This window comes from Protopterus annectens, chromosome 10.part0 (genome assembly GCF_019279795.1).
Source record: "Protopterus annectens isolate FY-2018-M chromosome 10.part0, PAN1.0, whole genome shotgun sequence".
NCBI lineage: Eukaryota > Metazoa > Chordata > Ceratodontiformes > Protopteridae > Protopterus > Protopterus annectens.
Window position 1 is genome coordinate 1,754,547,214 of NC_056744.1, and position 12,997 is coordinate 1,754,560,210.

General features: G+C 43.2%; 1 protein-coding gene across 2 annotated transcripts in view; it reads right to left on the minus strand.

Annotated features, from left to right (window-relative positions):
• Window positions 1–12,997, minus strand: part of SH2B1 (SH2B adaptor protein 1) — a 509,649-nt gene that overhangs the window by 267,071 nt on the left and 229,581 nt on the right. For both annotated transcript variants that reach the window (XM_044086540.1, XM_044086541.1), the window contains exon 5: window positions 9,755–9,961. In XM_044086540.1, coding sequence (XP_043942475.1) covers window positions 9,755–9,961 — 207 coding nt within the window. The remainder of the gene's footprint in view (window positions 1–9,754; window positions 9,962–12,997) is intronic.

Here is a 12,997-nt window from a genome sequence, read left to right on the forward strand (position 1 = left end):
ACTTGTTCTGCTGCATGCAATAATTCCTGCAATTCTTTATTTTCTGCACATTCAGAAATCATCATCATTTTCTGTTTCCGCAATCCCATAACATGTTGTTGATACTTGAGCATATGAAACTGGCAGTTTAAGGCCCTAATTGCCAAGGTTGCAGATGTATAAACCTTCTTTCTCCATCTATCCAGTGCCCTGGAATTTCTGTCAGAGGGGGTAGGATTTTTTGCTGTTGAGGCCTTAACACCTTTTGGACCCTCTGAAATAGTTTCAGGGTCAGCAGCAAGGTTTCTAAATAAAAATTTGTGAGAGTCAGGAACCCTGTAATATCTGTCTGGCTTGCTAGGAGCTGGAGAGTAAGGAGTCTGGAGTCAAGCTTGACACTGAAAACACATCATCCACAATGTCTAAAACAGGAGGTATGGCTAAAAGCCTATGCTGAGGGAGAAGAAGGAAATCCCTAAGCCTCTTTTTTGATTCTGAGAAATCTTGACTCTCCCAGTGAAAATGCTCCCTCAAAGTATGCAAGGTTTCTCCAAAGGAATAATCTTCAGGAGGAGATGCAGATGGAATAGATTCCTCTGCATCAGAATCCTCATAGGGTGGTATAGAAAATTCCTGATCAGAAGAGGAATCAGAAGAAATAGAAACCTGATCTGAAGATTCATAATCAGTGTCTTGCCTAGGCCTCATCTGGAGGGGGATGGGTACCCCTGATCAAGGTAATAAGGTCTTCAGCCATTTTGATCATCTGCTTTTTGGGCATAGAGGCCTGTGCATGTGGCTCAAGCGTAGTTTTTTTAGCTTTAGAAGCTGCTTTTGTCATTGATTTTGAAGCTGGCGCCAGTTTTATATAAAAATTCTGTGGCCCGAATACACCCTCAGAAGCCAGTGCCTGCTCAACGGCTCCGGACCCATCCGAGGGAGAGACATCCGCGGGTACAATACTGTGAGAATCTAGCGGCGTGCCAGACTCCACATGGGTCTCGGTAGAGGCCTGCGACTCAAAAGTAGCGGGTATCAGGGGGCTACGAAAGCGCCTCACTGAGTACTGGCAAACCGGCGAATGGCTTAGGAGAAACTTCGTCATCGGTTTTGGACCTCGAGAGTCTGTCTCTGTCCTTTTCTCTGCATTTTTTGTGAACTCCGGTAGTCGGATTGTTACCCGATGACATTTAAGGATAGTTAAATCTGTTTCCAAAATATTCTGAAGCAAAGATATACCGACGCTTAATAGTGCATTCGTTAAATCTAGCACAAAACCGACAGCTAGGCACGTTATGATCAGGGCCTAGGCAAGGAATACAGTATAAATGGAAATCCTTACGAGGTATTTGCTTCCCACAAGTAATGCAATTATTAACTTTTACTGACATCGGTATGGAGCAAGAAAAAGTTTCCCCAACAGGGTACTTAGCTTTAGTGAAGACTTCGGTTCTGAAACTCGAATTTGAAAATTTCAGGAGTCGGCCGACCAGCACTTGCGAACTGCTTCTGCTTCGGGCACCGCGTGGCAAGAAAAACTAAAGAAAATGGCGTCGGCTGCCTGTTTTATACCCCTGACGACCTGACGTCATGGAAGAGGAGACAGCAACTGACGCAGGACCCAAGACTTTGGAATTCAGGCCGACTGAGGGCAACCTGCCAGCAGATTACCCAAATGTTATGACTGCAATGGTGAAACACGAAGAACATCCTCCAGCACCCTCTCTGTCCAACCAGTGCTTCGTGTCCCTGCCCAGGTAGCTGACACACTTTGGGAATTAACACACAGACACACACACCTGCGAAAGGCTAGCACAGGTTTACTAGCTACGCCACCTTCTGCCCAAACTATAAGGTAGTTATCACTGCCACCAACCAACTCTATCAGCTACTCTAAGGCCTTACCAAATGTTACTATTATCCAAATGGTAAATCTGACCAAACTTGCAAGGCTATTTAGGAGTGGCCTGTATAGTGTCACCAAATACATATGCAAGTACTCTTAAGAGCTTAAATATGTCTCACATGCATGAGCCAGAAAGATGGGCTTAAATATATTTAATAATAAATAATAAAAGAACAAGACAATCAACACAGTAACTACAGAGTTCAAAATCACAGGAAATACTAACATTGCAGGACAGTCTGAAATAAATTCAGAAAACATCTAAACTAATCTTATAGTATTCCTATCTATATCTAAAAGAAATTACTGTACCCTGGTTACTTACTATTACCAAGGCAAGCGCAGATGATGGATGTTTCCAGGTCAAAGATAAAGTACAAAATGAATGAGAGTTCTTAAATCAATATCACATATTTCTGCTGGGCTGGCTTGGATGACATCACATTCTGTCACTGACTTCAGTTCCAAAGCTAAACCAGAAACTAACATCTCTGTGTTAAAATAAATATATCTCAGATGTGCAGCTGCTAGGAAGTCATAAAGCAATAAAACGTGTTTACATTTTAAACATAGTAAATATTTCTCTCCAAGATAAGAGAAAAACGTCTGGCTCTAGATATCCTGTCTTCTTGCTGCATTGAAACTAACTTTTATAGCACATCATAAAGCACTTAATTTCAACTTATTTTCTTGTGGTTTTGTAAGTTAACATTCTATGTTCCAGCAGAGTATGTTGTGGTTACATTCCTGAAGCTCAGTACATAACATACAGCTCTGTATAAATCATATCAATATTCACAAATGACAAATAATTATTTACAAAATTCCAGACAGCTGGGCTGGCAGTGACAGACTATGGTCCCCTTGGCTTTTTTTCTAGAAAAACTGCCACCCTCCCCACCTTATGAACTTTAAGGATGTACTAGTAAATTAATACCATATCACCTTGTCTCTTCCCTTCCTTTTAGCCTTCCCTCATACATATTCTTTAGGAAGGGCTATGAAAGTACAGTTTTGTACCTACCATAAATGTAGATGTTAAAGTGCTCATACAGCTGCAGTCATAACAGATGGGTTATCCTGCCATCAGGCGGGTCCTTGGGCGGCCGAATTCCAAAGTCTAGGTCCGGCGTCGGTTGTCGTCGCTTCTTCCCGGACATCAGCGCGGCAGGGGTATAAAAGAGGCAGCAGACGCCATTTTCTTCAGTTTTTCTTGCCCCAGATGTCAGGTGCCCCCAGAAGGAAGGCAAACAATGTTATGCAAAGATGCAATGTTGATAAATCAAAAACAGTAGTTGCAAGCAAATACACCATAATGAAAAGTGTTTGTCATAAGGCCTGTCCTAAGAGGGGATGGAGGGAGGGAAACCTGGACTGCAGCTGTATGAGCACTCGAACATCTACATTTATGGTAGGTACAAAACTGTACTATGTTCATCGTGCATACAGCTGCAGTCATTACAGATGGGTAGAATCCCAAAGCTTAGTAAGGGTGGTAGGCACTAAGTGGAACTAGGAGGGGTTAGGATGCCCTGCAGGACTGCTGTGGCAAAGCCCGCTCTAGATTTTGAGTATAGTGGGAGGTGATGGTGCTTGGAGAAAGTGTGCACTGAACTCCAGGTGGCTGCCTCCAAAATGTCCTTGGTAGGGACCCCCCTGAGGAAGGCTGCAGAGGTAGCTGTGGCTCTGGTGGAGTGGGATCTGATGCATGCAGGCACAGTTTTTCCATGAAATGAGTAACAAAAGCGTATGCAGTCGGCTATCCATTTTGAAATTGTCTGTTTGGAAATAGCCTTTCCCTGAGCACCTACAGCATAGGACACAAAGAGTTGCTCAGATTTCCTGAATGGCTTTGTTCTGTCCAAGTAGTAACGAAGTTGTCTGTGAATGTCCAAGGAATGTAGTAGTCTTTCCCCTTTGTTTTGTGGATTAGGATAAAAGGTAGGTAAGTGGATAGTCTGATTCAAAGCTACACTGGATACTACCTTTGGCATAAAGGTAGGATTGGTTCGTAAGGAAACTCTGTCCTGATGGAAAATGATGAATGGTTGCACAGCCATGAGGGCCTGTAGCTCCGAAACCCTGCATGCTGAGGTGATAGTCAGAAGAAAGGCTGTTTTCCATGACAAGTACTGTAACTGTTGAAGAAGCTGGCTCGAAGGGAGGAAGGGTCAGCTTTTCCAATACGTAGTTGAGGTCCCAAGCAGGGACTGGTGGCTTCCTTGGGGGTTTTAAATTCTTTGCCCCTCTGAGGAACTGCCTTGAGAGGGTGAGAATAATGGTGGATCTGTATTGTATTGTGCAGAAATGGCTGAAGCGTGGATTTTGATGGAGGAGAAGGAAAGTCCATTGTTTAACATCTCAGCTAGGTACTGTAAAATTTGAGGTATATTTATTACCCAAGGATTCTGTCCCTTTTCTTGGTTCCAGGCACAAAATCGTTTCCATTTGGCGGAGTAAGCCTTTCTCGTAGAAGGTCTTCTGGCCTCCAAGATGACATCCTGCACCTCCTTGGAGAGGAGAAACTGTTGGGAAATGAAGGAATTCTCCATGCAGCTAGATTTAGAGTTTTGAGATGGCTGTGAAGGGTTTTGTAGTTGTGCTGGGACAACAGAAGAGGGACTAGAGGTAGGATCCATGGTGGGGAATGTGTCAGGCTTCTCAGGAGCGGGTACCAGTGTTGTCTTGGCCAGTCTGGAGCGATGAGAATCATTTTCGGCCTCTCTGCTCTGGCTTTTAATAGAACTTTGGGCAGCAGAGGAAGAGGCAGAAAGGCATAGACTGTCGATGTTGCCCAATTGAAGGAAAGTGCGTCCACTTTCCTGGCCTGTGGATGATAGGTCCTTGAACAAAATTTTTTCAACTGGCAATTTCTGTGGGTAGCAAAGAGATCTATGTCTGGCTGCCCCCATGCCTGAGTTATCTTTGGGAAAAGTTGAGGATGCAACTTCCATTCGTGTGGATCTGTCAAATTTCTGCTTAGGTTGTCTGCCAGTGTGTTTTCCTTCCCTGGCAGGAATTGTGCCTGCAGTTGAATTTGCAATTCCAGTGCTGTGTTCCATAGGGTCATGGCTTGCCTGCACAGGGGGTATGAATGAGTTCCCCCCTGTTTGTTTATGTGCCACATCACTGAGGTGTCTGTCCTTATCAATTGCTGGCCTGGATGCAATAGGTCTTTGAAGGTCATAATAGCCTTTTGCACGGCTAGCATTTCCTTTTGGTTGATGTGAAGGTGCTTCTCTTTTCGGGTCCATTTTCCCTGAATGCACTGATCTGTCATGTGTGCTCCCCAGGCGTAGTCTGAGGCGTCTGTTGTGATGATTTGAGTTGCTTGAGGTACACAGAAAGGAAGACCTGTTTTTCTTTGGCAAGCTTGAGTCCACCACAAAAATTCCTTTTGAAGGAATGGAATGAGTGGGATAATTGTTTCCAAGCTGTGGCTGTGTTGAGACCATAAGTTTTTCAGGTACCATTGAAGTTTCCTCATATGCAGCTTTGCACATGGGATTAGTAGGTTGCAAGATGCCATGAATACCAGAGCCTGCAGGATTTTCCTTGCAGTTAGCCTGGTGTAAGTTGTCATTTTTCTGAAGTATGGAGACAGTTGCCCTTGCTTGTCTGGCGTGAGGTAGGCCATCTGGGTGGTTGTATCCAAGTAGGCACCCAGGAAAATTATTTGTTGAGAGGGTATTAGTTTTGATTTCTTTTTGCTGACTGTGTATCAGGAAGTTCAACAGTTTTATTACAAACGCCAGGTGCTGCAGTAGTATGTCCTTGCTGTCCGCTTGGATCAGGCAGTCGTCCAGATATGGGTAGATTTGTATTCCTTGTAGTCTGCAGAAGGCGATTACTGATGCCAGGCATTTCGTAAACACTCTGGGCGCAGTAGATAAGCCAAAGGGCAATGCAGAGAATTGGTAATGGGTTGAACCTGCAAGAAATCTGAGGTATCTTCTGCAATCTTGTCTGATAGGGCCATGCAGGTATGCCTCCTTGAGGTCCAATGTTACCAGCCAAGACTCCTTGCCCAGCATGGGAAGAAGCTGCTGTAATGTGAGCATCTTGAATTTTGGCACCTGTAGATATATGTTTAGGATGGATAGGTCTAAGATAGGTCTCCAATCTTTGTCTTTCCTTGGTACCAGGAATAGTCTGGAATAAAACCCTTGACCTTGTTCTTTTGCAGGTACCTCTTGAATTGCTTTCATGTCCATGAGAGCTGAAATTTGTTTTTGTGCCTCTGCCCTTTGATCTTGTGGCAGGTTTGGCATGCCTCTCATTTTTGGAAGGGTGTGAAAGTGGAACCTGTAGCCTCTGTCTATAATGTCCAGAATCCATTTGTCTTTTGTAACAATATGCCAATTTTTTGAGAATAATGTCAGTTTTCCGCCCAAAGGTGCTGCCATTAAAGCTTTGCTTGGCAGGTGTAGGGGGAAGTCATTGAGCCTGTTTTCTAAAAGACAGTGATCTATCTTCTCCACCTCTTGGGGATGGTGCTTGCCACTGTCTGGCTCTGAAAGATCCTTAAGGTTGCCCTCTGCCCCTTGGGCGCCTGTATCTGCCCCTTTGAGGTCTGTCTGTGGCTGGAAAGGACCAATTTCTGAAGGCCAGTTTCTGCTGAAACGTGGAGGCTGTACCTGCAAGAAATCTTTCACTGTTTGCATTGATTTCGCTTTTTCCTCCATTTTCTTTAGCACCTCCTCAGCTTTAACACCAAACAATACATCTTTTTGAAGAGGTGCATCTAATAATTTAGCTTTGACATGATCTGGTAAGGTTTGCTCTTTGAGCCAAGCATGCCTGCGTATAACAGACCCCGTAACAGCAGCTCTACATGAGGCCGCTAAAGCATCAAAACCACACTGCAAGGTATGTTTACCCATTTGCTCTGCACCATGCAACAAATCCTGCAACTCTTTTAAATCTGGTTGTGTCATCTTGCTTTTCAGCTGAGATATCAAAAACTGTTGATACTTTAACATATGGAACTGACAGTTTAATGCCCTCATGGTTAAAGTGGCCGAGGTGTACAGCTTTTTCCCCCACCTTTCTAAAGCTCTGGAATCTCTCTCTGAAGGTAATGGATTTTTAGCAGTAGAGGCCTTAATTCCCTTGGGACCCTGTGAAATTGTTTCTGGGTCAGCAGTATGGCTTTTATATAGGAACTGGTGAGAATCAGGAACCCGGCAATACCTGTCTGGTTTAACAGGAGCTGGAGGCAAAGAATCAGGATTAAGGCTGGCTTCTGTATACACATCATCCAATATATCTAAAACAGGAGGGATAGCCAGAGGCCTATGCTGGGGGAGCAGGAGAGATTCCCTGAGCCTTTTCTTGGAATCTGAGTAATCTTGGCCTTCCCAGTGAAAGTGTTCCCTCAATGTATGCAGGGTTTCCCCAAAAGAGAAGTCCTCAGGGAGGGAGACCGAGGGAATAGACTCCTCTGCATCAGAGTCTTCGAATGGAGAATAGGCATAATCTTGGTCCTCAGATAGTTCTGAGGTAATAGAAGCTTGATCTGAGGAAGGGTAGTCTTCCTCTAATCTGGGCCTTTTGTCAGAGGGGGGTTGAGAACCCCTGATGAGAGTAATCAAATCCTCAGCCATTTTAAGCATCTGTTTTTTAGGCATGGTGCCTTGAGAGGGGGTCTGAGGCACCTGTTTTTTTGGTTTTCATGGCTGCTTTAGATTTAGTGAAGGCTTTAATAGAGAAGGAGGAAGGCCTGAAGACCCCTTGAGAAATGGCAGGCCTGTCTAAATTCTGAGTTTCCCCGCCAGGAGTGGCGTCTGGATCTGTAGTAGGAATGGGGGCCGAGGAGCCTGCGACCTCGGGTACTGAAGGCACCGGTAATGCATTGTCATCGGTACTCAGGGGCTGTGTAGGCGCCTCGCTGAGTACCGGAGAACTAGTAGTCGGCCTTAGCGTGGTTTCAGTAGATGGTGCGGACCTCATATGTTGGTCCTTACCTTTGCGTTTTTTGCTCAAAACTGGAGTCGGAGTATCCGACGACATAATATAATTAAATTTTTTGCCAAAAAAGTGAAGGGCGAACTCCATGGCAGCTTAATAGTGCGCTTATTGAATCTAGCACAAAAACGGCAGGCCGAGACGTCGTGGTCTGGGCCTAAGCAAGGTATACAGAAAGAGTGGAAATCCTTATGCAGTATTTGCTTCCCACATGAAATACAATTATTAACTTTGTCTGACATCGGTCTGAGGCAAGAAAAGTTTCCCCGACGGGGTACTTAGCTTTCAAGAAGACTTCGGCTGAAATACTTTCGTAAATCTCAGGAGCTGGCCGACCGGCACTTGCGAACTGCTTCTGCTTCGGGCACCACGCAGCAAGAAAGACTGAAGAAAATGGTGTCGGCTGCCTCTTTTATACCTCTGCCGCGCTGACGTCAGGGAAGAAGCGACGACAACCAACGCCGGACCTAGACTTTGGAATTCGGCCGACCGAGGACCCACCTGACGGCAGGATAACCCATCTGTTATGACTGCAGCTGCATATGCACGATGAACATCTATGTTTCCTGCCTTACTTCAAACACTGCGTCGCTCATCCCTCTCTAACATAGATGACAAGCAGGCGGGGTACTTTTAGATGCTTTAATTCACAGAAACACATCAAGATGGGTAGTAGCATCATAAAACAAACTAGTTAACAGACAGACCTTACATACATACATGCTTCAATCTCAACAGCGATCTAGAAAATGGCAGTCAGACTTGCAACTGCTCAGTATTTATACAATTGTGCAAGCCCTTGGATAGCTTCTTAAAGCTACACACACACACACACACACACACACACACAACACACACACACACACTGATCTAGAGTTTGAGATGCCTACATCCTCCTAAGACAACTGCCTATAGAGCTGAACTTGCAGAAAATGCCCTACTAATGCCTGTCACAGTATTGAAACAATTTCCTGCCCTTCTGCATTTTATGCTAATGCTCTCTGTGGTTCTGCTGAATCCCAATTTCTTTACTACTGATACAAAAAAAATAGGTCATTAACTATGACTGCAGTTAAGACTCCTTATCTGGCATCAGATGTACCTCTGCATTCACTGTTAAATACTAATCCTGGGACTCTGATCTACTACTCAAGTATGCATGTCTTCACATAGGATACCAGTCAAAGCAGTGCATGAAATTCCTGCTGTCTTTCCAGCACCCATAACTGTATTATGCAAAAGCGTCCAAAACATGTAAGCATTGTTGCCACATCTGTGGGAGTCCCCAGCACTCTGCCAATTATCAGGTCACTGCCATCTACAAGCAGAAGGCAAATTAAGGATCCACCACTATGATCTGCCCACTGGACACTTCATTCTACTCTCGTATGTTAACCTTCTGGGAAACTGGCTACCTTCCTGAATACAATAATCTGGCATGGCACATGAACAAGATGCCTTAAAATGCTGCTTTCTATCAGAAAGCATTCATTAATGCATAAACCTCTGAACTACTAAATCACTGGAAAATTACACACACACAAAAAAAAAAAAGATTAAATGTCTGTCTACTACTGTTTACTTTGATACTGCATACATTTATGGAATCACACACAAGACTTTATCCTTTGATTCAAATATGTCAGGAAAACACAACTGATTTAAATCAAATATACCATAAGGAATAACTATTAATAACATGGATCCAAGCACTTTACTCTGAACTTAAGGTGTCAACATACTAACCATTAACATGAAAATGTAATAAATAAAAAGCAAAGAGGTAATCTGAAAGGTGAAGTTGTTTAAAATAATCATGACAAAATTATTAAAATGTACTGTTGGTATAAAATTAAGTCATCAGCTCAGTGAATGTCTACTGCACCGCAAATAAAACCATACCAGGCGTATCAGGTGTGTCTGGAAATGGAGTTGGTAATGGGTTCACTGCAGACACTGCTGGTAGCCGGTCAGATGTCTCATCGATTGGAATTCGTGGCGGCAGTTCTGGAGGCAACATTTCCATGGAATCAAAATGAGATGCAGTAATGGAGACTGAACTTGGGGAGACAGAGGCAGATGGTCTCTCTGACAGACCTCCATAGGCACCTAGATAGAAAAAAAAAAAGACATGCTTAAGAAAACAACTTCGCCAAGTGTGGTGTTCCACCTTCTGCCATAAACACACTATGACATACGCAACTCTGTTTAGGGAGGGCTTGCTCCTTTTATCACACTTACCAAGACAAATCACCAAAAGACTTCAATATATTATCAATGTAAAACTCCTTTAATCACAAACTGAAAGATGCAGTTATTGTCAAACAATTTAGCAAACAGTTTTATATAAACCTGGAATAAAAGACTGTTCTGGGTCACGACATGCACACAGATGCATTAAGCAATGTGTTGCTCTGTAATCAAAAGGTTACAGCATGCATGCTCGCATACTATATGAAAGGGCATACTGTGCACTGAGCGCTCCTATTCCTGGAGCTGTACACGACAGATCTACGGGGGGGGGGGGTCAGATCATAAGTACAAACTTCCTCCTCCACCACTGTGAATGAAAAACAAAGCTCTGTTCACAGATGCCTAGATGACATCTCCTCTAGTCACCTTTTCCTCTAATGGGGAACAAATGGGCCACAGGTCAACTAGAAGGGGGCTGAAGGCCCACAAGCTTTAGGACAGCAAAGTATTTAAAAATCCCTTTGTAGAAAGAGAAGAAATATTTTATTCCCTGACAGGGTTGCGCTGAGGGACAGTATTAAAAAAAATCAGCCTCTCGCACTGTAGAGAAAGATAAGGAAACAAGTTTTTTTTGTTGTTTTTTTAATACAAAACATTATTTCACTATAAAACATATCATGTCAAAAGTGCTTTAACTGTGGTAACCCACTGAAATGTTGAGAAATAACCTGTGAGTGGAAATCCATTATATAAAAAATGCTTTCAATAAAATACATCTGAGCATAAAACAAACATAACCATAATGCCTATGCAGGAAATTAAAGAAAAATAGACCTTACTGAAAAAAAAAAAAAAAAAAAAAACAGAAATGAGCTTTCACTTTAACAATGTACAACCAGGAACCATAATGAGATAAGACAAGGCAGCTTTCACTATACTATGCATCCGCAAATGCACACATCTTTACTACGCTCTGTCCAGCCACTTCCAAACTGGAACAGCCAACACACATCATGTGGAGGAGGAAATTTTGCAGTTTTACAGCTGCACTGCGTCACCTAAGGGATATGGGAACTTTTACAAAACAAATACTCAAATCACAGTTCTGAGCACTAAGCTTTGAAAAAGGCATTCTGCCTTTCTGAATTTCAAAGACAGAAAATAAATCTTTCATTTTTGCCATTTCCCTGTTCTGCATTACACAAACAATGGACCCAATTATATAATTTACAAGGGGGGGGTGCATACTACTACTGAGTGGCATCTTTCCGATTCAGTAATCCCACTGTATTTATCTGGGAACTAACTGTTACAAATTTGCCTTAGATCAAAGATTATATTCAACTCTGGGTCTGTTAAGGGCTGGATAAAGTGGCGTTATGACATACTTGGACCTGGATGCCATGTCCTTAATTATAAGCTGGGCAACACAGAATGATTTTCTTACTACCATGGCCACAGATTACTAGCTACATATGTTCCCAGACGCTGACTACCAGGCCAACTCTTAGAGGTGTCTTATCGATGGAATAATTTGGCCTAGGTGTCTGTTTTCCCAAAGGCACTACAATGCATTTCTTGGCACTGAGTTTTAGTCTGTGACTTTGGCACCAGTGATTTGTCTTTGTTAGACCTTCTTGAAAGATGTGTGTGTCATGGGGGAATCTATAACAATTCCCAATTTGAAGTCAGCTGCAACCTTAGACAGCCGAAAGCCCCTGACATTAGCCTTTTCCTCTGAGAAGTAGATGCTAAATAGAAGCAGTGCCAGCATGAAACCCTGGGGTACCCCACTGGTGACTGGTCTATTAGGGGAGGTGGTATCACCAATCCTGACTTCCTGGATCCTGTGTGCCAGTTAGCAATCCAGTGGGTTATGCAGGGGCTTACACTAGTTTGGCGAGTTTTTCAACTATACCAGAGAGGGATATTGCATTGAACACCTTAGCTAGGTGCAAGTGGGTGGTATGCACAATTTCCCCTCACCCACTGCCTTGGTGACCTTCTCAAAGTCACCCACCAGGTTTAGTACGCATTAAATAGAAGTTATGTACTTACCATAACGTTCCATGTGAGTTGTTTATCTCGCATTATTCTCAATGATGGGTCCTCGGCTCCGACATGGCCGATAGCAAAGCTCAAGGTTTGCCAGTAGCTCGAGACCAAGCCCCTTATCCCACAATGCACTGCTGGAATTACCTCAGATCTTGTTTGCTGCGAGTAACAATATTTACACGCACACATATATATATATATATATATATATATATATATATATATATATATACACACACACACACACACACACACACACATATAAATATACACACACAAACATACCCTTTTATGTATTTCTACCAAGAACACTTCCCAAAGGGGAGGAAGAAATATTGAATAACCAGAATGGTACTAGCCTCTAAGTCAACAGTCAGCCAGGAGGGGGAAGGAGGGAGGGACGTGAGAATAAAGGCGAGATAAACAACTCACATGGAACATTATGCTAAGTACATAACTTCTATATGTGAAGTTAAATCTCGCCATTTATTCTCACTGATGGGTAGCGTCCCTAGCACCCTGAATCCTGGGTTGCTCATGGGAGTATGTTCTTCAGTACCGTAGAACCAAAGGGAGACCTGTCCCTTGAAGCCTTATCCACTTTGTAATGCGTGATAAAGGTATGAGGCTTAGACCAAGTGGCTGCAGCGCAAATATTGTCAAGGGGCAATTTAGCTTAAAAAGCAGAAGACAGAGATGGCTCTGGTAGAACGAGCCTTAGGTTTGTGTGTTAATGGCATGCTCGCATTTTCATAACCAAAGGATATGCAATCGGATAACCATTTAGATAAAGTTGTTTTAGCCACTGGATTGCCTTTTCATGCTTCTGAGAAGGATATAAAAGGTTGATCTGATTTTCTAATATCCTTAGTTCTGTCAAGATAAAATCTGAGCTGT